The 27,535-nt window shown below is 40.0% G+C and overlaps 1 protein-coding gene across 1 annotated transcript in view; it reads left to right on the top strand.

Moving 5' to 3' along the window:
* Positions 1-13,189: 13,189 nt before the first annotated feature.
* The window catches only part of LOC126269667 (pyrimidodiazepine synthase-like), a 93,647-nt gene continuing 79,301 nt past the window's right edge, over positions 13,190-27,535 (top strand). The window contains exon 1 of the mRNA XM_049974009.1: positions 13,190-13,293. Coding sequence (XP_049829966.1) covers positions 13,269-13,293 — 25 coding nt within the window. The 5' untranslated portion in view covers positions 13,190-13,268. The remainder of the gene's footprint in view (positions 13,294-27,535) is intronic.

The following is a 27,535-nucleotide window of genomic DNA, read 5'->3' as shown; positions in this document are numbered from 1 at the left end:
GTCATTATATGTACCTTATGTATTTTAAGCTAGTACTTGTCAACAAAATCGTGAAAAGACATAAATAAACATCAAAAGCATTTACCATTTTTTCAGTTATTATATAAAATGTTCTAATGATAATTATGAACTATGTGTTGTGTTTGTTGACAAAGATTTTGCTGTAAAAATTTGTTGTAACGTTAAAAAGAGACTTGAGTGAAATAAATCATGATATGAACAAAATGTACCTGTAATAATTACTAAAGAAAATGAAATAAATAATAAAAATTCAGAAACCTGTTTTGTTTCTGAAGAAAAATTTACCATTGTCAAAGAAATAGTAATCGATCACTATCACTTTACAGCAAAACACTGACACAGAGTTCATGAAGATTGTAATCTTCATTACATAAATCCTTTTTAGTCCAGTTTGTATTCATAATTTAACAAATTATATCGGTCATTTGTTTATCAAAGTGTTTGCAATAGATTATAAAGAAGTTAATTTTATTCTAAACAGAGAGCAAATATATATTTTCTCTAGTAAAACAGTTCAAGATAGATGAACTATATCATTTTTAGATACTTTCAAATTTATGGCTTCAAGTTTTGATACATTTTCAACTAATAATAAAAAAATTAAGGAAACATCAAATTGTTTCTAAAGTAAGCCATTAGATTTAATAATTAAAAAAACGTGTTAATGCTTATAAATTTATGGATTCTAAAGAAATATTAAAAGGAACAAAATTACCTAAAAAAAGAGTATTTTTATCTGAGACTTAACAAATCGAATATTTCTGATGAAGATTATAACTGTGCAAAATTAGTTTTGGGAAAATTTAGAAGAATAATCAAAACTGTATAATGTATCTGTTTTTAATATTTCTTCATCTTTTCGAAAATTTTAGAGATAGTTGCATTAAATCTTACAAACTTGATCCACCTTGGAATTTTTCTGTCCCAGGTTTTTCTTGGTTTACCATGTTCAAAATAACTAAAACTGAATAAGGTTGATTAAACGATCATGACATGATTTTATTTATTGAAAAATGAATTCAAGGGAAATCTCAAAGTATCAAAAGGTACACTGAAACTAATAATGAATATATGATAAATATTCTTTCAGAAAATGAACCACAACATGTAACAAATTTAAATGAGAATATTTATATAATTGGCATATTTCTCAATTTTTATTGAATAAATGTTTCAAATGGCTAGATCTGGAAAACTACAATAGTGAAAAATTCTCAAAACAACAGATGATTATAAATATGTATTTATTTTAGAGGTTGATTTAAAATACCCAACTGAACTGCACAATTTACACAAGGATTTATCCAACCACACAAAGGTGGTTTTATAACAAAGAAAAGTATGTTTTAGATTATAGGAATCTTAAACGGTTTCTAAATCTAGGATTAAATTTAAAAAAAGTCTGTAGAATTTTAGCATTTACAAATCAGATTGGGTAAAAAATACACTGATTTTAATACAGAAGCAAGAAAAATGTAGCTGAAGATATTGACAATTCTAAAAAAACAATTCCGTTTTCGGTAAAACCATTGAAAATATTAGAAATAGAATAGTAAAACAATAACAGATTCAGAATAATACACCAAATTATGAATATAAAATGACGTTTTCTGGACATTCATTTGAAAACAACAGCAACACAATCCAATAAACCAGTTTATATTGAAGTGAATATTTTAGATATTTCGAAAGTGTAGAATTATCATTATAATACTGTGAAACCAAAATAGGTGGGAAATATTGTTTTATGTGAGATGGGAACAGATTCTTTTGTTTATGATATAAGAACTGAAAATTTTGATGAAGTCATGAAATCGTTAATAAACCAATTTGAGACAAGTGATATACAAAAAACAGTATTTATGAAATTCCACAAATACACTAAAATTTTTTAAGGAAAATGAAACATGAATATAGTGGAAAAATTATGTTATAAAATGTTAGTTTATGCTCAACAGTGTATGCTTACAGAGTCGACAGTAAGGAAAATAAAAAATGTAAAGTAACTATGAAATCTGTAATATAGAATGAAATTACTATCAAGAGTCATAAAAATTGTTGAAATGACAAAATAAAATAATATAGAAAAATGAATTTTATTAGATCTTTCAAATATGAATTATATACTACTGAATGTAAGAAGACTGTTTAAAGTACTGATGATAATAAAAGATGTATATTACAAGATGTATTAAGTAGTTTACACATGGTGATTGTAAAATAAAATAATTAAAAACTTCTGAATAAATTTATTAAACTTGAAATGGAAATTCTACAACATATTTGTTTCATTAGTATAAATCTTTGATCCAAATGACTGTTAAAATAGCCAGTAGACTATATCAGGAAGCTATTAAATTTAAAATTTTTACTACATTTTCAGAATGAACTTTTAAACAATCTTTTGTCAAGAACCTAAAATATAACTGTTTTAATTTAATATTTTAACCGATTTCTGGAAAGTGTTAAGAACCTAAAAATTAACTGTTAAAATTCAATATTTTAACCGATTTTTGAAGGTTCACCAAAACTGTCATTGATTTACTACTCAAATATTTAAAACCAGTGTTTGAGCAAAAATGTATTTACTATTAGCACAAAAACACTGCCCAATATCGGCTTTTGTGGCATCGCTCAATAACCAATTTCAATTCATTTCAAATAATTCATTTCTTGAAGCCATAAGGGATCAATTAGGAAGTGTATGGGATTGGATGTCATTTCACCACATCTTCCAAAGAGGTACACTAACTGCCCTGCATTTTTTCCCATAAGGAGTTATCCATCCAATATAATATATGTTCCTTAAGTAAGTTAATAACTGAAGATAAAATCTTCTGAGTGATTGAGACTTATCACATTCCTTTTCAAATGTCTTCACAGAAGGTCGACAATTTGGTCCCACTCCTGGGAACTTCCCAACGGATAGTGAATAATAATAATTAACAATTATTGAGTCTCATCCCTTTAGATTTGTAATTCTGTCAAATATTCACTCTCACAGAAATATAGAACTTCCATGAAAGTTACATAATGGCGGAATGATAGAATAATAATATTGTAACTTAGTCCAACTCGCTTTATGGGGCGGTAATACAATATGTCATGTATAAAAAGAGTGATGTATTAAATTGTATGGTATCAATAAAGCCTCTATGCATCTCATCAATCAAACCAACCACGTCGAAAATTGTCTCTGAGAAATGCATATCAGACAAATTCTGTCAAGTTCAATGTTCGTTTGCACTGGTTACAGTAGGAGCGTCACGATAGAGAACTCACAGGCTTCATCAGTGGAGCATGTGCCAAGTGGAGCATCGGCATATGTGTACCAAGGAGTAGCAAGCATTTCTTACCATGTGTGATATTGTTTTGAAATACAGCACATCACTACAAAATAAAAATAACAACAGCACATAATTTACGATCTAGTGGTTCCTCTTAATTTGCATTAACTAAAATATTCACAACATGCAGTGATGTTCCAGTGCATCACATCAGGTGCTTTATCTGAATATGTCACTGGGAAATTTAGAATGGCGTTTTTTCACGCCTTAAGAGTGCCTCACAACTGTTCAGTCATCACTGTAGAATAAATGAAAACGAGATTAATCAAATTTTTCAATTTTTTGCTGATCGGCAAGCGACTGTAAGTACTAAGGAACCCATTAGTGAAGCCAGCCTCTCTAGAGAGAGAAATATACTGCACAAAGTAACTCATTCAACCACTCAACTATTGTAATATACGAAGGAATGCTCAGTCTTACCACTTTCTGCAGTGTGTCTCCAAACGGTGCGGAAGGTCTTTTGTCGCTACACACAGTTACATCTCCTAATTCCTTGCCACCTTTACAATTTTTGCGGTTCTTCCAAGGCCCTTATCTTTCACAAAAACATCGCTGTAGTAACAATGTGCACTGCAAGAGCTTCAATTTCAACATAATACAGCTATATCCGTTCAAGTTCCTTAATATTATGTCACAGGGCGCTTTAAAGTTGAATAGGCACAGTGACTCCTCATACAACACTTGTTAGATGGAAGTGATACACTACACTTCATCTTCGATGTTTATGTTACCCAAGTTTGATGTACAGAACACAATGCATGTAGTAATTTTTGACAGAATGGTGGAAGACAACCATAAAACTATTCTTACACATGGCCTCCAACACATTTTGGAAGAGTTTTCGCCAATAGATGGTAGACTTTAAATGGTTCAAATGGCTCTGAGCACTATGGGACTTAACTTCTGAGGTCATCAGTCCCATCGAACTTAGAACTACTTAAAACTAAGTAACCTAAGGGCATCACACACATCCATGCCCGAGGCAGGATTCGAACCTGTGACTGTAGCGGTTGCGCAGTTCCAGACTGAAGTGCCTAGAACCGCTCGGCCGCAAAAGCCGACGGTAGACCTCGCCGTCGGAACTCGCCGTCTGAACTCGCCGTCTGAACTCGCCGTCTGAACTCGCCGTCTGAACTCGCCGTCTGAACTCGCCGTCTGAACTCGCCGTCTGAACTCGCCGTCTGAACTCGCCGTCTGAACTCGCCGTCTGAACTCGCCGTCTGAACTCGCCGTCTGAACTCACCGTCTGAACTCACCGTCTGAACTCGCTGTCTGAACTCACCATCTAAAAGTTAAGTGGCGTCTGTAAACTTTGCATCTGATGACGTAATGTTTGAGTAACGTTAGATCGATTTTGCTGATTATGTAAATGAGCAGCTCAATCGCCAGATATGATGCAGGTTAGGAAGTTCATATTGTATCATATGAAGAAGCTAGTTTTTCGAGATCCTGGTTGGCAGTCGCTTGTATCTGAATCCCAACTACAGAAGTGTTGCTATACTCTGTTATCATGGCAATTGACTTTATCGTCTTTAAGAAACCTTCTTTGTAGTATCAGATTAAATACAGACCAACACTGTGATAAAAATGTATACCATTTGCCTGAAGGTTGTTACATTATATTATCTCCAGGCTACACATTGCTATGCACGTGAAATTACCCTCATATCAAAATCCGGCCAGTCGTTGTTGCCTAGGTCTAGCACACCAGTGCTAAGTTATTTGATATTGGGCGATTGTAGCATGAGGTTTTCACATCAAACGTCTCAACAAACATTTCTGATCAGTCTAGCGGTTCTTCGGTAGAATTCCATACACTATAGTTTAATATAGCTAATGAGCCAACTTTGTCTGGCACTAGTTCTAATAATTTACGAGTGTATCTTCGCTCTGAACGTCCTTTATGATTCATATTATCTTCAGAAAATCGTACTAGGCATAAAGGATGCAGTGCAACATTTGTGTCACTCAGAAGCTCACCTCCTCTTCTGATCAGTGCAGCGTACTTGATTTATTGGAAAAGCCAAAGATGTTCAATAACCGCAACTGTTGCCTCATTCTCCATCCCATTGTAGCAGACACGTAAGGAGTTTCGTAACCGTAACTGGCGATTCGTTCTCAGCCTCACTGCAGTAGTGGGGTAAGTATCAAAGTTCAGAGTGCCATGCATGCTAAATTTCGCTATATGTCCAAGCAGTTCTCAGATACCCAATCCATTAGGATAAGAAATGCACAATACCCAAGGAAAAACGATACACGTACTCTTGGGAGACTTTGTATGTCATATGTGAGTCTGACGAAATGAGCGTGTGGCTCGGTCCTCCTTACAGATAGATCGCTCGCCTGGTGCAGGTCTTTATAGTTGACGCCGTTTCTGCGATTTGCATGCCAATGATGATGAACACAACACCCATTCCCCGAGCGGAGAAAATATCCGACCCCGCCGGGAATCGAACCCAGGTCTCCCGCATAGCATTCTACCCCTCTGACCACCCATTTATGGAGGTGAGCGTGAGGGCTGATGAATGTTCTCTTCGTAATTTGTTTTGACGTAGCAGTAAGCAACTGAAAACGTTGAATTTCGTCGATAGAAGTGCACTGGACAAGGAACACGGTATTCTAAAGGAAATTTAAGACATAGAAGACCTTTTAGAGAACCTCAAAGGTGGAGCAGAGCAAGTGGAAAAATCAAGCGTGCTTACTGTACAAGATGAAGTAAAACACACAAGCCAGTTATTTAGCATTCTACGGAAGCGAGAAACGCCTGGAACGACAACTTCACAGCCTGCTGCAAGGAGCAGTGAAGCGACAAACTGAAAGAAACGTAATTTCTCGACTGGTGTATTTTTGTTGCGTCGGCTTGTTTTTCATTGCACCCCTTGTGGCATTCCGGGACAGGAATAAACCCGATAACGGCCTCAATGTGACTCGGCAACTTTCGCTGCGGAACTTCTAAGCATGAAGTAGCTCCTTCACGTCGTATGAGAAAAAAGAAAAGGCTAGCATTTGGTTTCAATATGACTGATCTCGTTTCATTTGTATATGGACGGTAGGTTGATCACTATGAGACTTTTTTTCATTAACAGTCATTAATATCACAGAAGGAAACAGCAGGTAAAAGGACACATTCTAAGAATTTGAGTGGTGAGTTTGTTAAAAAAAATTGCTAATGTAGCGCAACACCAACTGAGTTTCAGCAACATTTTTATGCTATGGAACACAAATGCGTCAGAGTTAGATTCAAATGGTTCAAATGGCTCTGAGCACTATGGGACTCAACTGCTGTGGTCATCAGTCCCCTAGAACTTAGAACTACTTAAACCTAACTAACCTAAGTACATCACACACACCCATGCCCGAGGCAGGATTCGAACCTGCGACCGTAGCAGCAGCGCGGCTCCGGACTGGAGCGCCTAGAACCGCACGTCCACCGCGGCCGGCGTCAGAGTTAGATATTCAGATAGAAATACGTTCACAGAATATTTTTGCGGATCTTCGGAACAAATTTTAGCAACTTATTTCTCAGTAAAAATAAGCTGACGTATAATGACTGGTTCTCTTGCTTTCTACGGAATTGACGTAGTTGTATACAGTAAGGCGACGAAGTTAGGGAGTTGCCACGAAAAGCAGAGGCACTGACAAATGATGAGCAGCTCATGCGAAGGTTAGCAGCTTACCTTCAGGGTACATAACGAACACGTCAAGGTAGTAAACAGACGAAAAAAATCGAGGAACTTTCACTAAACTGTCGATTAATCACACAACAAGCCATAACGGTACTATATCTGTGAGTGTCCATCAGGAGCAGTTTCATTTGTGACGGCTCCACAAATTTAGACGTGAGGAAAGCAGACGTCGGACTATGCCTCACTGGAATAAAAGTAAAAAAGAGCAATTGACCGATCTATTGTTGAGTATTGTTCTTTGATACGGTACTGTCACCAAGTCGGATTAACACATTGGATGGAGAAGATACCAGCAGAGCTTCGTCATTCATTAGTGGTTCGATTTGTTACCGAGAGAGTCACAAATCAACAAACACTTCTGGGGAGTAATACTACTTAAAATAGGCGGACAACCTTGAGATGTAAACCAAGAAACGTATAATTTTCTCGCTTGTTCTTTGAGCGTAACAACCATGACGGTAAGATACGAGAAGTAACGTCTTACGCGTATTGACAGCAATAATCGTTCTCTCTCTCTCTCTCTCTCTCTCTCTCTCTCTCTGTCTCTTCCCTTTCCGCACTTGACTCGAATTCGGGAGCACGACGGTTCAAACCCGTGTCCGGCCATCCTGGCTTAGGTTTTCCATTATTTTCTTAAATCGCTTCAGGAAACTGCCAGGATGGTTCCTTTGAAAGGGCACGGCCGGTTCCCTTTCTCATCTTTCCCGAATCGTTATAGACGGGACGTTAAACGTTAATCTCCTCCCTCCTCCTCCTCCCATTCCCCTTCACCTATGATCTGCAAATGGAGAAAGAAAGGGTGGGACCTTTCTAGCATGCTATTTAACTTCCGCCATCATCAACTGTAAAGTGGGTCGACAAAAAATACAAAAAACTCAGAAATTTTGAAAAGCATACAGTTACACCGAGGAGTGGCAATTTACCCTGAACAATAAAAAATGTGAGGTCCTCCACACGAACACCAAAAAAAATTCCGTTAAATTTTGGTTGCACGATCAGTCATACGAATTTAAAGGTTATCCATTATACTAAATACGTAGTCATTACATTTATTAGCAACTGAAACTGGAGAAGGCGAACGAAAGCTTGCGTTTTGTCGGCTGAGCACTTAGAAGGTGCAACAAATCTACTACGAGGCTACCTACACTACTCCTATCCGCATTCTGCTTACCGCACTGGCGTCCCTAAGTAGGACGAGAGGGGGCACTTTCACCGCCCCCTGCCCTGCCTCTCCCCCCCCCCCCTCCACGTCTTACAATCTGGAGTACTGAGCTCTTATTCATTATTTTGAGCGAATAACCATCCGTGGCCCTTATAAAATTTCGTTCTTATAGCTTGACCCGTCACTGTTCTCACCAACTTATTTACATAAAGCATGGGAATTTTTAGATTCTTCCCCCCCTCTCCCCATCTCCCTGCCACCGTAAAAGTTTCTGCAGTATTGTTGTGTGAGATCCTCGTCTGATAGGATTGACGAAAGACATCGAAAATGTTAAAGGAAGAGCAAATTCGTTTTGTATTGTAGCGAAAGTAGGGACAGAATGTGATGGATATAATATAGCCCATACAAAGAAAACCAAAAAAAGGCGAACGGCGGGGGTTGTATTCGTTTATTCACAAATTTTTGTATAGTGGTAGGGGGGAGTACCATGAACGACATACTAAAAATACCCTCCTATGCGGTCTGATCGTTGTCGTGGCGGAGCAATGAGGGGAGGGGGGCTACTTAAAGGTCACTTTCTTACGTTTTTCTTGAAGAATTCGAAAACTGCGGCTTCTAGTAAAATGTTTCCCAGTAAAACAACACTAAATTTCCAATAAAAAAGGCCCTTTTTCTCTAGAACTAATAGTTTCCTAGTTGCAAAGGATGGGATTATCGCAGATTTTTGAAATACTGTCTTAATTGTGTAGAATTCGTGTTTATTTTTTAGTTGAAATGAGTGTAGTAATGCCATATTAAGGAATAATTTGTGTTCTGGGGGTATAACTGGATGAAGGGGTGCTAGGATGGCGGATAGAAGAGCGAAGGAAGGTAGATCGAAGGAATGTGGTCATGCAATTCCCTCCTTCATAGGTCTGCAACTACCGAGGGAACAGATAATTCGCCGCTATGTACTCCACTACGTCACGAGAAGCAACTACAGGGTGTTTCACAAAGTTAGACCAATCCTCTGCTGACCAGCCTATGAATTACTGGCGACGCAGTGCGCAGACGTGCTATGGGGGATGTTTATTTTCCACAAAATGTCTTAATACTGCATGGAGTATAGATGTAAGTTACTAACAATACTAACGTAAGAAATGCATATGAACAGAACCTATGTAAATCTTTGCATCCTGCTGGAAGAAAACTGATTATTAGTCATCCTGTACAGGGAATGTAGTGTTATTCTCAGAAAGGCTGCCTATCTCACAACGAGCATTGTTCACTTTTTAGGTTACGGACAGACTATATCACCTTTCTTTTTCTTTCTAGTTCTCTTATGTCAGCAGAAAAAATTGTTTCACTGAGCAGGTGTTTGTACGGTAGAGTTATTTTGAATTAGTTAAATGAGTACGTGTTTGCCTTTGTTGAGTTAGCTATTGCTTACAAACGTTCAACAACTAAAGCTGTCAATTATTTACCACTCTGAAGAGACAGCCCCAAGTGTAACATGCTGCCAATATTTATGCGGAAATAGCGACGTCATTGTCTCCGCTATCACTAGGTGGAGTATTTTTCGCAGCATGAGGGATATCAAATGCGTTAAACCAGACTCGGCTTTCACAGCATCTGAAGAGGCCTAAGTTGTCTCCCTGTGCAGTAGGGTCACCCAAAAGTTATGGAACTTCAGATATTTCAACATAAGTGAAGCCCCTCACCCCAGCGCTCACAACCTGCAATTGGTGATTTTTAGTATGTTGTTCATGACACTTCCCTCCCTCTTCCCTCCCACCACTGTACAAATGTCTGCGAGTATACGAATTTTTTCCTCTAATTTTCCTTGGTTGACTGGACTATTAAGCGAGTCGGGGTAGCAGTAATTGAAACAAGGGTGTTTTTCTTTGCGGCGAGATCATTTTACGAAATTTCATTCAGCAAGTTGCTCCTTCGATGCGAAATCGTAATAGTACACGACAAATCAGAACACGTACGGAAAAATTTAGGTGCTCTTGCTTCTCAAGTGCCACTAAACATTGCAACGGTCAAGGAATAGTGTGAAAGTGTTTCTATGTATCCTCTACTAACAAGGGACGTCTCCTGGCTCGAATAGGAATTTGTAGTTAAATATTTGTACACAGAACGATCTCAAATTTCTAGCCACGCCTGCGACATCGCGTGACAGTGTTGCTCTTGGTTTGTACACAACAGCACTTGGACTCTTGGAGAGGGGGGAAGTGGGGGGGTTTAACTCGCCAGTCTTTCAGTTACTTCAGAATCTAGGTGACGTGTTTAGTATACGTGTGCCAGTACTGTCATTCATACACCAAAAAACGAATGAAACTGTTAGCAGTCAATAAAATTTTTCTGGGTTTGTGAGCGCATTGTCAATATGTAAAAGTGCCGACATTTCGGTCACTGCAAAACACGCTGAAGGAGGTCACTTGCAACAGTGACCGAAGAGTCGGTAGTTTACGTTTGACAATGCGGTCACAATCCCAGAAAATTTTTTATTTACAGTGACAATGTCCGCGGAAGCCTACGTTTACATGAAACCATTAACGTTTGTAACGCCTTAAATATTGTGACATCCAAGTTAAGGCGTTATCTAACGGAAGACGGTATAGGACAGGATAATGACACTTTCGCAATGATTTTGTTGGAGCTTATTATTCAGAACACTAATATTCATTTGAATGATTAACTGAAGCTGTTTTAGGTAGGATAGCGGATGAAGAAAACGACTCTATAGACAATAACCCGATTAAAAGTGTTGAATATTCTAGAGCCAATAGCAGTAGCGGAAATGGTACTCCTGAAAGAGAAGCTAAGAGTTTTGCTGATTGTAAACCTTCAGCAGAAAATAAATCCAGTAATATTAGTATTTTAACAAAATTTTCGGGAGAACGTCTTGAAACGTATTTATAATGATTGTCGTCCATCTCTAAGCAAAATTAGAACGTGCATCTCGTAAGTAGAGAGACATTTAACTACAAAAAGCACATTGAACATCAAAGTAACATTTGATTATGTGAAGAAAAAGGCGTAATGATTATCCATTTCAAAGGAAGAAAGCAATCAAACAACACGAGATAAAACAACACATTCCTCCCAGTTTCACATAGCAAAGAATGAAAGAAAATTTATCCATTACTGGCACCTGAGATTATAGGCATTGTAGAAAGCAATAGAAATTGGGCACACACCGTTTAATGCCCTGCAGCTCCGATAGCACGTTTCAAGAAAGAAAACAGAATGTGGCGTAGACACATCACTGCTTTCATCAGAGCCAAAGATGTGGAAAGTCCAAGATATTCACCAGTCTGAGGCCAGTATTGACAAAGAACTAAATCAGAAATCTATAAGTTTCCAGACACAGCCACATTGCATTTGAAACACTGATCAGAGTGGATTTGATTATCAACTAACTTCTGGTGCGATACTGTCTAAAAAAAAAAAAAAAAGTTAAAAATAAACAATTGCCTTGGTCCAGTCTGTACACAATACATGTGACTTTCAGTGAATGGACACCTAACAAAGGAACTGTCTTCAGGGAAAAACTTTAGGCCTGAAGGTTAAATAGGCGATTGAAGACAATCTTCCACCATAGGTAAATTTGAAGGCTAGAAAAAGCGGAAAAATGTCAAAAAGCCATTTAAAATTCATTTTCGTGAAAGTAGTTAATGACAATGTCGCAAATAACCAGGGGTATAAAATACTTTGTTATTCATGGAGTGCTCACAAGGATACAACAATAGTAAATGATGCATTTGCTGGTAAAGACACTGAATGCATGATCATTCCACCAAAAACACCAAATGTATATAGCCTTTGGATGTATATTTCTTCTGGCAATATAAAATATATGTGCATGAGGAATAAGAGATGATATGGAGTCTTCGCAGTGACTTCGACATTAAATTAAGAAATAGAATTTTCACATTGAAAATGAGTTGTGTTATTCATAACCATCGTATAAGCCTAAGCTTCAACATTCTTGACAAGCAGCTGGGCACAACACGCCCACACATCTTGAAGAATTCAAAAATGGGGTTCAAGTGGCATTTGATTTTTCAGCTAAAGAATATGATCTGGACGTTTGTCCAGATATTACTCCTATGTACATTTTAAAAGTTCGATAGTGGTAAAACTAAGAGCAACGCAATCGAATGCTTCCGCCGTCTTAATCACCGCGATATATTGTTGCCTTACGCCCGTCCTTCCCATCTCAGATCTTCGGTACGCTCTTACACTGACACCCATTATCTACACTTAATAGATACACTAAAAAAAAAAAGACTCTCAATACCGCGTAGGAAGGGCGACTCTGCGTGGAAGAAGAAAACCCTATCCTATTGGGCGGGTGAATCTACCTCTCCGGGTATCCCAGCTAACAATGCTATAAGCTTTTATTTTTCTTAACTGCCACAGCAGAGTACCTCAGGTATGTCTGATAATGTTCACATCATCAAATGGCTAATGAAAACATTGCTGCCCTGAAAAAAATAAAGATATTTTTCGTATTCGTAACGTATATGAAAAGCTACATGAGAAATGCAAATGCCGAAGAACAGATACGTGTTCACCGACAACAGAAAATCACTGCTGTGAGGCTGCATGAGTATGTAATACGCACGTACACGCAAGACAGTGTGATTCTGTGTTCGGAGGCTGCGAATACAAAGAGAGCAAGGTGAAAAAGGAAAAAAAAAAAAGAAAGACCAGTTTCCTCTCCATGGTGTAGCCTCTCGCTGCAGGCGTATTGCACGTCTCTGTTAGGTCGTCGTACTGTTGAGCCGCTAGAAAGTGTGACGTGAAGCAACACTGGCAGCAGCGGCGCGTAGTCGCTGAATGCGAACGGAAATCGGTACCGCCGGAACACGGCGGATTTTCTCGTGGCAGGCCTCCGCCGGCCCGCTTGCCGTGCGTCGCCAGTTTGCCGCTAGTGGCGCTCCGGTCGGCCCAAGGTCGATAACAACGGAAGGCGGCGGCGTGGCGCGGACCTAGTGGCAGCTGCGAGCGGACCCCACTGCAGATCGTCCGACGCACCTGGCCGACGCGGACGCACCGAGCATGAGCACCAAGCACCTGAAGAAGGGTGAGTACTCTGGCCGCCGAAGTTTTCCGTCTGATTACGTGGCTTCTGATGGGAACTACATCGCAAAACAAATTTTTTTTCCTTTCACCTGTCAGTGTTTCTAAGGTGGCGTGAATTCACAGTACGCTTTCGGCAGAAATAAGTTGTGCGATTTCTTACAATAATACCATAGACTTATTTATGTAGTTACTAGGGTGAAGCTGGTTTCTGGCAGGAACGTAACTGCTTATTTTCCAATTTATTTTCGTTGTCTGTGTTCTTTTTCCTAGATATAGAGAACGAAATGTTGTAAACTGACATAGTCATCATGAAACATGTAGATTTAGCTTGACTCGCTCAGATAATCCAAACTTCTAGAAATTTTTCAGTTCGGGAAACTTGCGGATAGTTCATTCTTTGACACCTTTTAAGTATCGCGCGCAATACGCACAAGGTGGAAGCATCAACGCCGACGCTAGTTTCTCGTGGACAGCTCTTGAGGTAATGAAGTAAGAGTCCTGAAAGTCAGGTGGCCATCGGCTGTAGGTTGTGCAGCTGTTGTCTGGAAGCTGGGTATTTACCGCAGCAGCAGGTAGGATTGCGCGAGATGCGAGTTTCGTGCACTTGGAGGAAACCTGACAAGGGCGGAAACTAGGTTGTTTTCGACTGGATTGCTCTAATTTACTAACGAATAAGACCGTAAGTGCATAGCTAAAATTCGATGATAACTTTCGACTTAGCCTGGTGTGAAAATAGTTATTTAGCTATTGAAATTTGGAATTTTGCGAATGACCAGTCTTGCATTAGAAAGTTCTCCTTCCTCAGCTAGCTTTGAGTTTTCCACAGGAGCAAAGCAAACATTGAAGAGTTGTATTCGCCGTAGTGCATAATAGGCCAGTTCACGCAAAGAATGCTAAACAGGCAACAGTTTTGCAATTGTGAATGGCTATCGAGGCTTATAATTTCTTTAATTTATACGAAGTCTTTGAGTGCTTAGCGTCACTTGACTTTATTTGAAATTTCATTTAATCTTCAGTGCTGTTCCTACTTTTAGACTGATTCTTGTTCCAGAGCGTACACAAGAGTACTAAACTATCAAAATTTTACCAATATGTGCTGATGAAATGAAGTATACTCATTGAAGTTTGCTGAATGAATTTCGACACAATTCTTAGAATGGAGTTACAGTCCAATACGTTAAATAAAAAGCAACGCAAACATTAATATATTTATTTTGACTAGCCTCGCTGATTACTGGATGTTACAAAAGAAACAAATATGACGAAAAAACTAATACCGTAGTATTTATGTAGCATACCAGCGAAAAAGTTCGTACGTTTCATTTGCACTTGAAATATACGTAATGTGCTAGAGTCGGACTCTAGCCAGATCTCTAATTTGCAGGCTGAAGTCTTATTTATGCACATCAGTATACGTATGATGGATGGACGAACATAGAAATTGATAACTGGATTTTTCCTGCCACTATGATGCTGTCTCAAGGTTTATGAAGTTTGATTTTTATCGAAACATTTACAGTAGAAATATTGGGAGAATCGTGCGACCATACGCAGTGTTTGAAAAATATCTTCAGTCTGACGCCATAGTGTGAGCAATTTTGCTAGGATAAGAGCAAATTGCGTTCAGAAGAGGATCGAAGTTTTTTAGCGAAGCATTAGGTGTGAATTAACTTAATACAATGCAGTCCGCTGTTAAATTAGTATTGTCAGGTCAGTGGAGGGACAGTACCTGGCAGTTCGGTCACTCATCACTTTAGACAAATCTGTTCGTTACTTAACTTTCCAAAATTTATATTAACAATCATTACTAAGTGACAAACGAGTAAACGAGTGGATCTCACCGAAGCTTATGATTCATTCGTCGAGGAATTTTTGGTGATCCGTCTGTCCCCGTCCTTGAGCGGCATTTAGCTGGGCGAAGCGGTTGAGACGTCCTCTGTGGCTGTCGCGTTAGCGCCGCCAGCGGTTGCGGAGGTCGGGCATTAATTGACGACTCGCACCGAGCTGTCAGCCACAGGGCAGCTGGGCAGCCCTGCCCACCGTGTAGGGCCGCGGCCATCTCCATCTGTACTGTGCAAGACATATGCAAGGTGCGGTGCGATTTCGAACACGGCGACAGCGACCGATCACAAATCCAGAAGACAGGCGGCAACGCTGTCGATGCACTGATGTACGCAGCGACACATTAGCAATGCATTCGCTTGTAAGAACTACGCGACCTATGTCCGGTAGCTCTACCGGGATTATGTCGTTACGAGAAGAGGAAGTTGTTTTATTGTTATATACAAATAAGACAAAAGCTGGGAATACTTCTATCTATATATGTTCTAAAATGTAAATTCCACATCTCTTCCTAAACTCGACGATCAGTCTGAAGTAAACTTGGTATACAAATCACGAGTAGCGTAATTTAATATTACGTAAACTAGTAACGCTCTTGTCCTTGTGCTACTTTTGCACTTGTATTTCTGAAGATTGAAATAATTTCGAAACGCGTCATTCATACTTTGTGATGGATAGTCATTCTTCACCAGTTGCACGACGTTTTATGCGACCTAGCCAGCTTAACTACAGATCTACGCATATTTACTAAAATGGTCGCTGGGTCCCGTACTTGACTTTGTCACACCTTCCTTATCACTTTCTGTCCGAAAGAAGCGCTGTGGCAGTAAGAACCGGCTAACTGCAAAAGGGATGGGGATGAAGGGGAAAAAGTAGTGTAGCCAACAACAAGCAAATACTAAAAACCTTATTCATCCAAAATTTGAGAATGAGAGCAGGCACCTAAAACACTTTGATAGTTTTGTAAAGGTCTGGAATTTTCTACCTGTGACACTCCTCAGAAAATGGTGAAAGTAGTTTACCACTCAGTAACATTCCGCTGTTCATGCACTAAAACTGCCGCATCAGACATGTCGTCCTAATTTATTAGTTCTCTACTGCTAACTATTGAAGACATGTATTGCGGCCAACAACCACATGTCGCTGAATGTACCTACAAACTCACATCATTGTACGACACACTTCAGGAGAAGACACACATTGAGCTATGAAGAAATATGAACTACTAACCGTAATAAAGAAAAAATATTTATTTTCTGTAAAAAAAATCTTGTTTGTGACACGTTCCACATCATTACGAAATGTCGTATTCATGATCTGTGGAACAAAGATTAATTTATATATATATATATATATATATATATATATATGTATATATATATATATATATATATATATATATATATATATATATATGTATGCTGCGAAGGCCGCTAGACAAACAAGCGAAATATGCATACGAATATGTGTGGAATATGTTAAATATATGCGGAATGTCATGGGTGTACACTGGTGAAGCTGCCGGTAAAGAAGTTTGATTATCCTATATCACCATCTTACGTATCAATTGTGAAACATACTGAAGATCTTAACAGTAAGATGGTTTTCTGTATTGAAACCATCATCTACTGAATCAGATTTCAGATGTATTGGAATATACCAGCCACGAAGCTATGGGAAACACGTTCGCATAAGAGCACCAAAGGGGGGTGGATCGCTATTTCGTTAGTTTTAAAGATTTTCAATTTTTGTCTATTGTGGATATAGATTGTAAATTCAGGAATTGATGTTGGCGCCTACGGAAAATAATCTGACAACGGGAGTTTTCAAAAATGGGGCATGGGGAAGAAAGTAGTAGTAAAGTAGTTTAAGTCCCGCACCAAAGTGTTTGCTGTGTGCAGCTGTGATGTTACTTCATTTCCTAACTGGGGATGAAGCTTTGCTGTTCGACAATCGCATGATGAATGCTTACTCAGAAGAGTTGCTGTATCACGAGATAAGCAAATGTTTTACTGTAGATCATACCATGTTAGTGACTGAAAACTCTTTGCACTATTAACCGAGGTGTTCTTTATATTCCTTTTTTAGTTTCTAAGTTGTATTCATGCAGGACCAGCAATTTTTTCTATTTCATGATGCATTTATTAACGAATCTATCATAGTTGCAGTACTTGTTGAGACTCGTTTCGAACCAACTGGTTCATTCTCAAGCATGACCTATTGAGGCTGCACTGAAAGTACCTGATCTTAATAGACATCAAAATGGCAATACATGCTTTACTAAGTAATCACAGATGACTGTCACAATCGACATGGGCCTACTTACCAAATCAGAATCAAAAAGTTGACTGAAGGAAATAGCGTTGCTGTTTGCCTTCTGCAGTTGTGGTCGGTCGCTGAGCCATATTAGGAATGTCACATCTACAGTGTTCGGCGGAAGGTACTTTGTGTGCCACAGCCCCTGTTCCTGTACCAGTCACGTTTGGTTCGCTGGCCGAAAGATTGCCGGTAAGCCTTCGTGTAAGTCCCTCTAATATTATCTTCATGGTCTTTCCGCGAGATATATGTAGGAGGAAGCAATACATCAGTTGATTCTTTTAGGAAAGTATGCCCTCGAGACTTTGATAGTAAATACCGATATGATGCAGAACGTCTCGCACCGTCTGCCACTGGAGATGACTAGTGTCCCTGTGACAATTCGCGCTTACTGAATGAAAATGTAAAGAAACGCGCTGCTCTTCTTTGGATCTCCTATATGTCCTCTATCAATACCGGACCCCATACCGCCAAGCAGTATTAAAGTAGTAGTAGAACGAGGGTTTTGTATGCTACTTCCTTCATGGGTGGTCTACATTCGCCGAAGATTCTTCCTCCGGATCTGTTTGACATCCGCCTCACATGCGATCAGTTTTGTGGTAGTTCCACTTTAAGTAACTAGCTTCTTGACCAAAATCTATCGTTTCGGGGCGTGAGAGGGCGGGGAGGGGGTCACTCCAGCATATGCATAGGAGTGTCCTCCTAAAGTCGAAACTTTATTATTGATGTATTAAGTTGATAGCATTGAAATTGTCACCGTAGAGTGCTCTGAAATGTGTTGTGAATCCTTCGATGTCCGTAGCCAATCTGAGAAACTGCTTTAATGGAAAAAATATCAAAATTTGTTGAGTATGAAGAGTTGCAAATATTTTAAAATTGCCAAGCCAAGATCAATCCAGAGAACTGGCATGTAAAAGGTTCTCTCCCAGTGAGGCTTGAATTGTTAATTGAAACTAAATGCGTTGTACGGAAAACATCTATCATAAGGACGCGCGTTCAAAAAGACAGCTTTTCCAGCCACAGGAGTATCAGCGAAGTGACCAGATGCCAATATCAGGGGGGAGGGGGGTGGTGACTTAAATCACTTTTCCTTATATTCAGTACAGCACAAGAGCTGACAAAATTGTAGTACACACAGTCTCCTCGAACTGCACAGGTACATGCAAGTAAATGCCTGACTGTGTGGAAGTAAGTGCTTGATTAGTCGACAGAAGGAACTGTCAGCATCATAGCTGTCTTGTTGAATTATACAGGGTGAAAAGTATTTAAACCGACAAACTCTGGGACGTTGTAGGGGGACATCAAAACAAATATTTTCCCCCAATGTCATTTTCTCCTATGAGGAGTATTTAAACCCGTACAGGAAGATTTCTCTGGTGGCAAATTAAACCAACAAACACTTTTCCATTTTTTATGACCAAGACACAACACATTAACACAACCCAATTTCAATTACAGTAGATTTTCAAAAATGCCTCCACTGACATGTAAACAAGGCTACACGGTCGGATCATGTTCTGTCTGACACGGGCAAAAACCCCAGGACTATCCTGAATTGTTCCTGGTGCTGCTGCTGCTATCATCTGGGCAACCAGATCCTCTTCCGATGCAACAGGAGTTGCGTACACAATGTTATGCATCTCTCCCCACACAAAAAAGTCCAGAGGGGACATATCTGGCAATCGAGCAGGCCGTGGTACAGGACCACCTCTGCCAATCCACTTTTCTGGGAACCGTCGGTCCAGGAATCGACACACACGACGACTGAAATGTGCCGGCGCCCCGTCATGTTGAAACCACACGTGTTGTCTCGTAGGGAGCGGGACGTCTTCCAGCAATACTGGCTATGGTGTGGCGAGAAAATTGTAATAGCCTGCCATTTAATAGCCTCGGTAGCACATACGGCCCAATTAAAGGCCCCAACAACACCGACCCACACATCAATGAAGAACCGCACTTGATGAGCGCTCGTAACTGTGGCATGTGTGTTGGCCTCACTCCAAACTTGGGAATTGTGCATGTTGGACTCCATCACGCCCGAACGTTGCTTCATCGGTAAAAACAGAGGATGGAAATGTAGGATGCATTTCACGCTGTTCCAGGAACCACGTCTGGGCAGTAACTGAACGGATGCGTGTAGCATGGCCCGATTAATCCCAGTTTTGCCTCTTTTCGAATGCTGCAACGGGTAGCGCACGGACGACCCGACTATGCGGTCAACCTACTGTGTGGAGCGTGCAGGGCAGGCCAGAGGTGGTTCCAGTGTTTTACATTACGATTTCGATTTGCTTACAAATAAAAGTCGTTATAAAGCTGTAGAATTTCTCATTGCTGAGGTGAAGTAATCAGGTCTATGTGGTTTAAAGTCCAATGAAAATTATAAGGTGACTTGATGTGGCTAGAGAACAGCAGGCCTTAACTCGTTCTGTAGAAACTCCTTCCGAAAGCGAGGCGCAACGGAAGTCTGATGGACAGCATCATGCAGTATATCGTTCCTCAGAACCCTTCACTCGTAGTGTCTTGAAGTGACTTTTCTTTAACGTCTCATAGAATCGGAAATTTTGACGGGAAGTGGTGTAGATGAGCCAGATTTTGTACCCCCCAGATCCCAGTTATTTCTAACAATTTACCATTTCTCTTTAAAGGTCTGAAATTTCCGGTGGGCTTACGTTATGGCATGGCCATAAAGCACAAGTCCACATACCTTGTGTTGCAGGCGTAAACCCTGGTGTCAGTTGCTTTTCGCATGGTCAGCATTATGTGGCTCCCTCCCATGTTAGGGCGGCCACTGTGGCCGAGCGGTTTTAGGCGCTCCAATCCGCAACCGCGTTGCTCCTACTATCGCAGGTCCGAATCCTGCATCGGGCATGGATGTGTGTGATGTCCTTAGGTTAGTTAGGTTTAAGTAGTCCTAAGTTCTAGGGGACTGATGAGCTTAGAAGCTAAGTACCATAGTGCTTAGAGCCTCCAATGTCAGTGATGCAAACAAGCTCTTCGTTCATGTTCCCAATCGTACTACTTCAAATGTTGTATACAAAGAACCCTCGTAATTTAAAAAAAAATTGTATTCGTACGAAGTTTCGGGTACAGCTATAAATAAATAACCGGGCAACGAAGCGGTAATCAGCTAGTGCATGAATACAGAACTAGAAAGTATAGGTTGAGAGTACAGTCCTTACCAAATGTCACGAGACAGTTGCCGCCATGTATAACAGAATCACATTGGGAGAAGACAACTGACACTATTGTTCTACAGATGTACCACCAGAACAATGTATAATGTTGACCCAGCTTTAAGAGACTTTCGAATTCACTATGTAAGTCAATTACTTATTAAGTTCCACATGTAAACGTAAACGACATAGATTGCTCACGACACACGGTATCTGCGAACGTAGAAGGCACAAGGCCAACCGATGCCGTGCGTCAGGGCGTCCAGTAAACACAAACTACTTATATCCATTTTGACCATGTCAAATAACAATATTTAAACTTTCTCTGCGACGAAGTGTTGACCTTTCTTCTGCAGATTCATGAGTAGTAGGCTGCGGACACTACTCTTTCAAAATATGTTCATGGAGCTGCCCGAAGACCTTCCTGATCTGATGAACATTCAGGCACTTGCAGTGGAGAGGTAAAGCGCTTGACTATCTGTTAGTGTCTGAACTGTCTGAAAAAAACGAGTGAAATCTAGCAGTCAGCATCCCCGAAATTTGATAGTTGTACGGCATGTAACCTTCAGTATTTAGTTACAGGTGAAAATGGAGTACCTGAAGAAATTTGTGGAATTTATTACTCGCTGAGCTGAAGACGTAATCAATGCTAATTGCGGTGTTACACGGCATTACGCGGTAACTATTACGAACATTTAGAATCTTTATTCTTACGTTGTGGAACTATTTCACAGTTCAGACAACGTTTACATTACTTGTAAGAGAAAGTGCATTATATTTGTAGATAAATAGTTCTATTTTCGAAAGTGGGCCTCTCAGGGCTGCTTCCTTTGTTCATGTAGAACCTACTGAAAAGAGTTCGTCCAGGGTCCACTTAAGTGACAAGTCGCTGGAACATTGTTGCTGTTAACCATTTATTCTAATAGGAGGTAGGAGACGAGGTACTGGCGGAAGTAAAGCTGTGAGGACGGGGCGTGAGTCGTGCTTGTGTAGCTCAGATGGTAGAGTACTTTCCCGCGAAAGGCAAAGATCCCGATTCCGAGTATCGGCCCGGCACACACTTTGTCTGCCAGGAAGTTTCATTTCTTCTAATATTTCAATGTTATTGAAACACATTTTATAATTACATAATAAACTGTTATTCAAAAGTACACTGTCGAACGTGCTTGCGCCATACAAAGAAAATGATCGGTCAGTCTAACATTTATAACACTCTACAAATGCTCTAACGCTACCTGACAGTCTCATCCAACTCTTGCGCAACTCCGATGCGCTTGACGCCAAAAATACAATACATATTAAGATTCCAGTGTCGAGGACCTTCTAGAACACAGCAAGTCCAAATTAATGCTAACATGGCTCAAGTGAAACTGTTTTTCAGATTTAATATGTATGTCATTTTCTGAAAATAGAGCATTTATAAGCTTAATGATTAATAAAGAGGTGCAAATTTCGACAATACGAAGAATAGAAGCTTGTTCTTTTATAAAATCGGTTTCATTATCGATAGTAGAATTAGAGAAATTATTAATGCAGACAGAAAATTTGTACATTTAAAAACTAAAGCTCAACAATATAATACTCAACGAAAATTGGTTTTCAGATCATTTGTTTCATGGTACAACATTGATACTATAAACTATGTTTATATGAATAAACAAAAAAATTGACAGAGAAATGGCTTTTTGGTAGTCAAAAATGTTAAGAAATATCTAAGGATGAGGAAATATATAGTTTAAGCAAGAAAATGAACCAGACTCTGCCTTAATCTACACGGAATCGAACATTTCTGTTCACATTGCGAAACTTCCGCAGAGACTAGATTCATTGAAATATGTAGTCAATCCACGAAGGAGGTAACTTAGAGAACCTTCGTCAGACGGGTAATGAAGTGTTACTCGTTAGTCTGGGTATTTTAGCAAATAGGACCGACACACGAAGAATCTTCAGAGGAGCAGCATGTTTCGTCAGTTTCGTTCAATGAGCGAGAAAGCGTCACATAACTCCAGTGGCAGAGGAGCATAGAGCATAGAGCATTACTAAGTGCCTTAATTAAAGTTCAGAGAGCGTATGTACCTAAAAGTGTCAACTAATATTTCTTCCTTGCAAGTATATTTCACGCAAAGACAAAGGGAAAATTAGAGAGATTACTGGCAGTCATTTTTCCAAGCACCATTCGCGATTGGAAAGGGAAAATGAAGTGACATTGGTACACAAAGTACATTATACCGCACACCATAAAGTGATTTGTGGAGTCCAGCTACAGAAAAGATAGTAGCGTTTTTGAGCTATTGACTGTGTGTGTGTGTGTGTGTGTGTGTGTGTGTGTGTGTGTGTGTGTGTGTGTGTGTGTGTGTGTGTTCTGGTGCATCCTGAGTGGGACTCATTGACACTCAACATATCAACTTGCTCCTGGATGCTCTGCAAAACTTCAAAATTAATACAAAGTATTTTCGCAACTGCTTAGCGATTCCTTGTGGTCGTCGCCGATGCGTTCTGCCAGTCAGTCGCAAGGAACGCGATTTGTGCGAAGACAGCCGTCATAAGACAAGCCGTATGGCTTCCCGTGGTGGTGGTGGCGGTGGCGGTGGCGGCGGCGGCGACAACGGCGGCCAGGTGCCTGCCGCCTTCGTGGCCTGCCATTAGCATTCAGCAGAGCGGTAGCCAGACGTTAGACGCTGCGTACTGCAGGTGGCGGCGGCACGCCCCGTTTCTGCCAGCAGTGTTAAGTGGCAGGGGTCGTACGGGAGAGACGTTTCTCAAGTGCTTCACCACGCACTTCTACTGGGCACGAAGAGGGGTTATCTGGGCTATTACGAACTGTTGGCAAGTAACTAGTCATTCCTCTTGTGGAACCAGGCGGCGCTGAGAGAGTTCACGTAGGAGACGCTGTTTCTGCAAATTTCATTTTTCTGTAACTGCAACTGCTGCCGTACTTTCCTTAGTTTAGTCTCACATTCTTTGTCTACCAGGCATGTTTTTAGCTTTTGATATCTGAGCTAATTGTTCGGATTTACTTATTGGGCTTTCTCTTATTTACCCTAGTTTTGGTTTTGCATGGCCTCAGTTGTGATGGGAAACTCCTTCGAGGTTATCTTTCCTAATCCAGGGTTTCACATTGCAACTGATGCCATGCAAAACCAAAACTAGTTTAAACAAGAGAGCCTAATAAGGAAATACGAACAATTATCTCCGATAACCAAAGCCAAAAAACATTCCTGGTTTCTTCTTTTGGGGTTGTTGGTCCCGTTTTCCCTTTTTGGGATTTTTATTTTAGAAAGCTAGTGATCAGAATCTAGGTTGTCTCCTCTGAGAACGTTGATATTTTGTATTTCTTTGTGGAACTTAAGTTCGATTGCCAAGTGATAAAGTTGGATTTCATTTAGAGCCGGCTTTAGTGAGACCCATGTTTTCCATGTTAGAGATAGCTTCTTAAAGGGTTTCGAATTAAGGTCCATGTTGTGTACTTAATATAATTCTATCAATCTGTCATTTTAGTTAGTTCGGTTAAGTGCAGGTTAGTTCCCAACTTTTTTTATATTTCCTCTGCTTCCCAGTCTGGGCACTCAAATGAACATGACAACTTCTTAACCATAAGAAAATTAATGAAAGAATAAAAAGCCCGACAAGGCCAATTCATCTTGCAGATCAGTGAAAACATCAAAAACACAAAGGAACCAAATACGGACCACAGACTACAGCTCCAAGATAAAAACAGAAATACTAGCAAAACAGGGATAATTGCAAAAATCAGCAGAATATTTCAGGAACTTTCTCAACTATGGAAAAATTGACTTTAAGAACTGAACAATAGCCCACATTAACTCTGACCCATCGTACGCTGCGGAACTAGTCGGTCATTTCAAATCTCAAAACCTATAAAACCTTGGGAGATAACCTACTCACAGCAGAACTTTAGAAAAATGTCAACATAAATACCAATGACTCTCTCCAAAACCTCTTGGAACAAACCTGGACAAATTGAAGATTTCCAGTTGAACGGAAAACGGCTCTCATCCACAGACTCCATAATAAATGGTCCAAAACAGATCCCCAACCACTACAGAGAGATCTCACTGTGAGAAATAACATAAGATTATTCTCTAAACTTCTAGTAAACCTCAGTTAGACCACCAACTTGGAGAAGACCAAGTCGGTTATAGGAAAGGAAGATCATGTCCAGAACATATCCTAAACCTCAAAAAGCTTATGTCACAACAAAAATCAAGAGCAAAATCGTATGTTATCGCTTTCACTGATTTGAAAGCATATGATTAAATAGACTAGGTATATCTATCTCTATACTAAACGAATTAAATATAGACAACATAACCACCAACTAAATCAGAGAAGACCTTACGGATACATGCTCCAATGTCTCATGGGAGAGCTCTGACCCTTTTGAGATAAAAACTGGTGTACGGCAAGAACATAATCCCTCAAACTATTTAACTCCACCTGACAGTGGAACACAAAGGTCCGTTGTGGGATCAGACTAGAAACAGTCATCAAAGCCAATTGTCTGGCCTTTTCAGTTGATATGGGCCTCCGAACTCACACCTGTGGAGAAGCCAAAGAATAGACCCTCGAACTACAAAAATAAGCTGAAAAAATAGGTCTCAAAATTCGTTTCAAAAATTGCGAGAGGAAAAAAATTGATCGCCAGAGAATTCAAATATCTTGGAGACTGGATCAGCTGGAATACTCTGGAGAAAAAGGTAATAGACTAGAAGAAATGAACTGGAAGTGGCATTCTAACTCAACAAATACATACATAGCAAGAAGTTACTGTCATGGAGTACAAAAAATAAGTTGCAATAGAGTAATCACACGAGAAGCCCTGCATGCAGCCGAAACATTCTCCATCGCCAATCTCAGCCAGATTAAAAGGCTGGAGGTCAAAGAAAGGAAGATCCTAAGAAAAATCCTTTGTCGCAGATTCCAAAATACACTAATTCACATAAAAAATGCAATCCTTTACCAAACTATAAAAAAAAACTCTGAACCATTGAGGAAAAGAATTGATTTTATGAACATGCCTCAGAATAATCCAGTTTACAAAAGGACTTAAGAGCCCCAAATCACAGAAAATATGCTCATAGACTTAAAAATAAAGAGGTTCCAAGTCAAAATGAAAACTCAACGAACAATCCAAATCTCTGAAGAAGGAAGGAAAGGAATATCAGAAAGAATAGAACGTTACTAGGTCAATAGAATGGCAAAGAACATCAAAAATTGAATTTTCACGTACCCCAAAGTAGGGTGAAACGAAAGAATGCTTTTCGCCTTGGCGATGTAGGTTGTGAATGACACAAAGAAAAGACAATGGGTTCTCCTGGGAAGTGCATTTTGAATCAGTTTAAATACTGAACAGTGGTTGCATTGTTAAATATGGTCTCTTTTGTGTTGACTTATGTACCGCACGGCGGAGTATTTAAATTAAAATTAACTGTAACAGAACTATGTATAATTAGAGACGTACCTACATAGTGTTAGCACACTTTAAGGTGGCCTGCAGACTATAATGAAGATATAGATGTATATGGAAATAGTTTAAACGTAGCGGACTGCTGTACATTAAAAGCAGAGAACCAGGAAAGACAGTAAATATCGAAATATCTCATTATGCGTATGTAATTGAATAGAAAGAGTAAATGATTAAAATTTGTAGGTGATCTAAGGAAATACAGGCCACGACATTTAGAACATAGAGCTGCTACCTCAGGCAGCAACAGTTGACTCTAACCCGTCTAAGCACGGAATCGATCTGAGCCTGTATGAGAGATGCAGGTATGTTATTTAATGCTGCTTCAGCTGTCTCGCATAGTTCACTCGTACTGGCTGGTGAGTGGTGGCGTGCCAGACTCTCGGCAACATATGGCCAGAGGTCTTCTATAGGCGAGATATCTGGAGAACGTTCTGTCCACTGTAACAGTCGAACATCTTTGCTGTGGGCAATATGCGCTCTTGTGGTATCTTGTTGTGAAATTACACGGAGGTCTTGAAGATAGAAATACGTCAGAAATGTTGCGCCTGCTGTGCCAACCACTGATCTGTATACCTAATGACACGCCATTTCATCACGCCAGGTACTGGATATATTGATGCTGACGAATGCAGTCTGGCAAAGTACATTCTCCTCGAAGTCTCCACAGGGATGCATCCATCGTGATGCTCTACACAGAACGGGAGCTCGCCTGAAAAGAGAACGTAGCGACCCTCTTATGTCTGTCATCAACGCATATCTCTGCTGTCACGTTGAGGTAAGCCGCAACGAATTTCGATGTTGAGTCTCTGATGCTCCAGACGACGTCGCACTGTCCTTGTGTATATCTTGCTGCAAACAAGCTCATTTCATGACCCAAGGTATGTCACGTGGCTGTGTTACACTGCTCTGTCTAGCAGACAGTCCTCTCGGGCACTAGGCGTTGGGGGCCGTTCAGAATCTCCATGCTACCCCCCCCCCCCCCCCCCTTAATCTATTCCTCCATATTCGCAAGTCAGTCGTGGGATCCCGACCAATGGGAGCAGGAACGTCGCCCACTAGTTAACCGGTCTTGATAGGATCAGTCACTGACGAATCCTGGAACATGTTGGTCGAAGTTGCTTCTCACACGATTCATAACACGATTTCTGAATCAGAAGCTTACTGTGTAATATTTACTTACATACAGAATGCATATGGCATTACTCGTACCTAATTCGTGTTGCACTGAAAAGCTAATCATGTACATATGCAAGCATGTATGAGGGGGCGTTTGGCAATTAATGCAACAGGTTTTATTTTCTCCGAGCTGGTTCGTTTTATTAAAGATAATCTCGATTCAATGTGACGGCCTTAAGTAACCTCACTGGGAGGGCCTGTATGCGCATTTCAGACTGTTAGACGTCTGAGCCATCGTCTTACTGCAG

Source organism: Schistocerca gregaria, chromosome 1 (genome assembly GCF_023897955.1).
Source record: "Schistocerca gregaria isolate iqSchGreg1 chromosome 1, iqSchGreg1.2, whole genome shotgun sequence".
Taxonomy (NCBI): Eukaryota; Metazoa; Arthropoda; class Insecta; order Orthoptera; family Acrididae; genus Schistocerca; species Schistocerca gregaria.
Note: the sequence above shows the minus strand (reverse complement) of the source record. Positions and strands in the feature narration are given on the sequence as shown.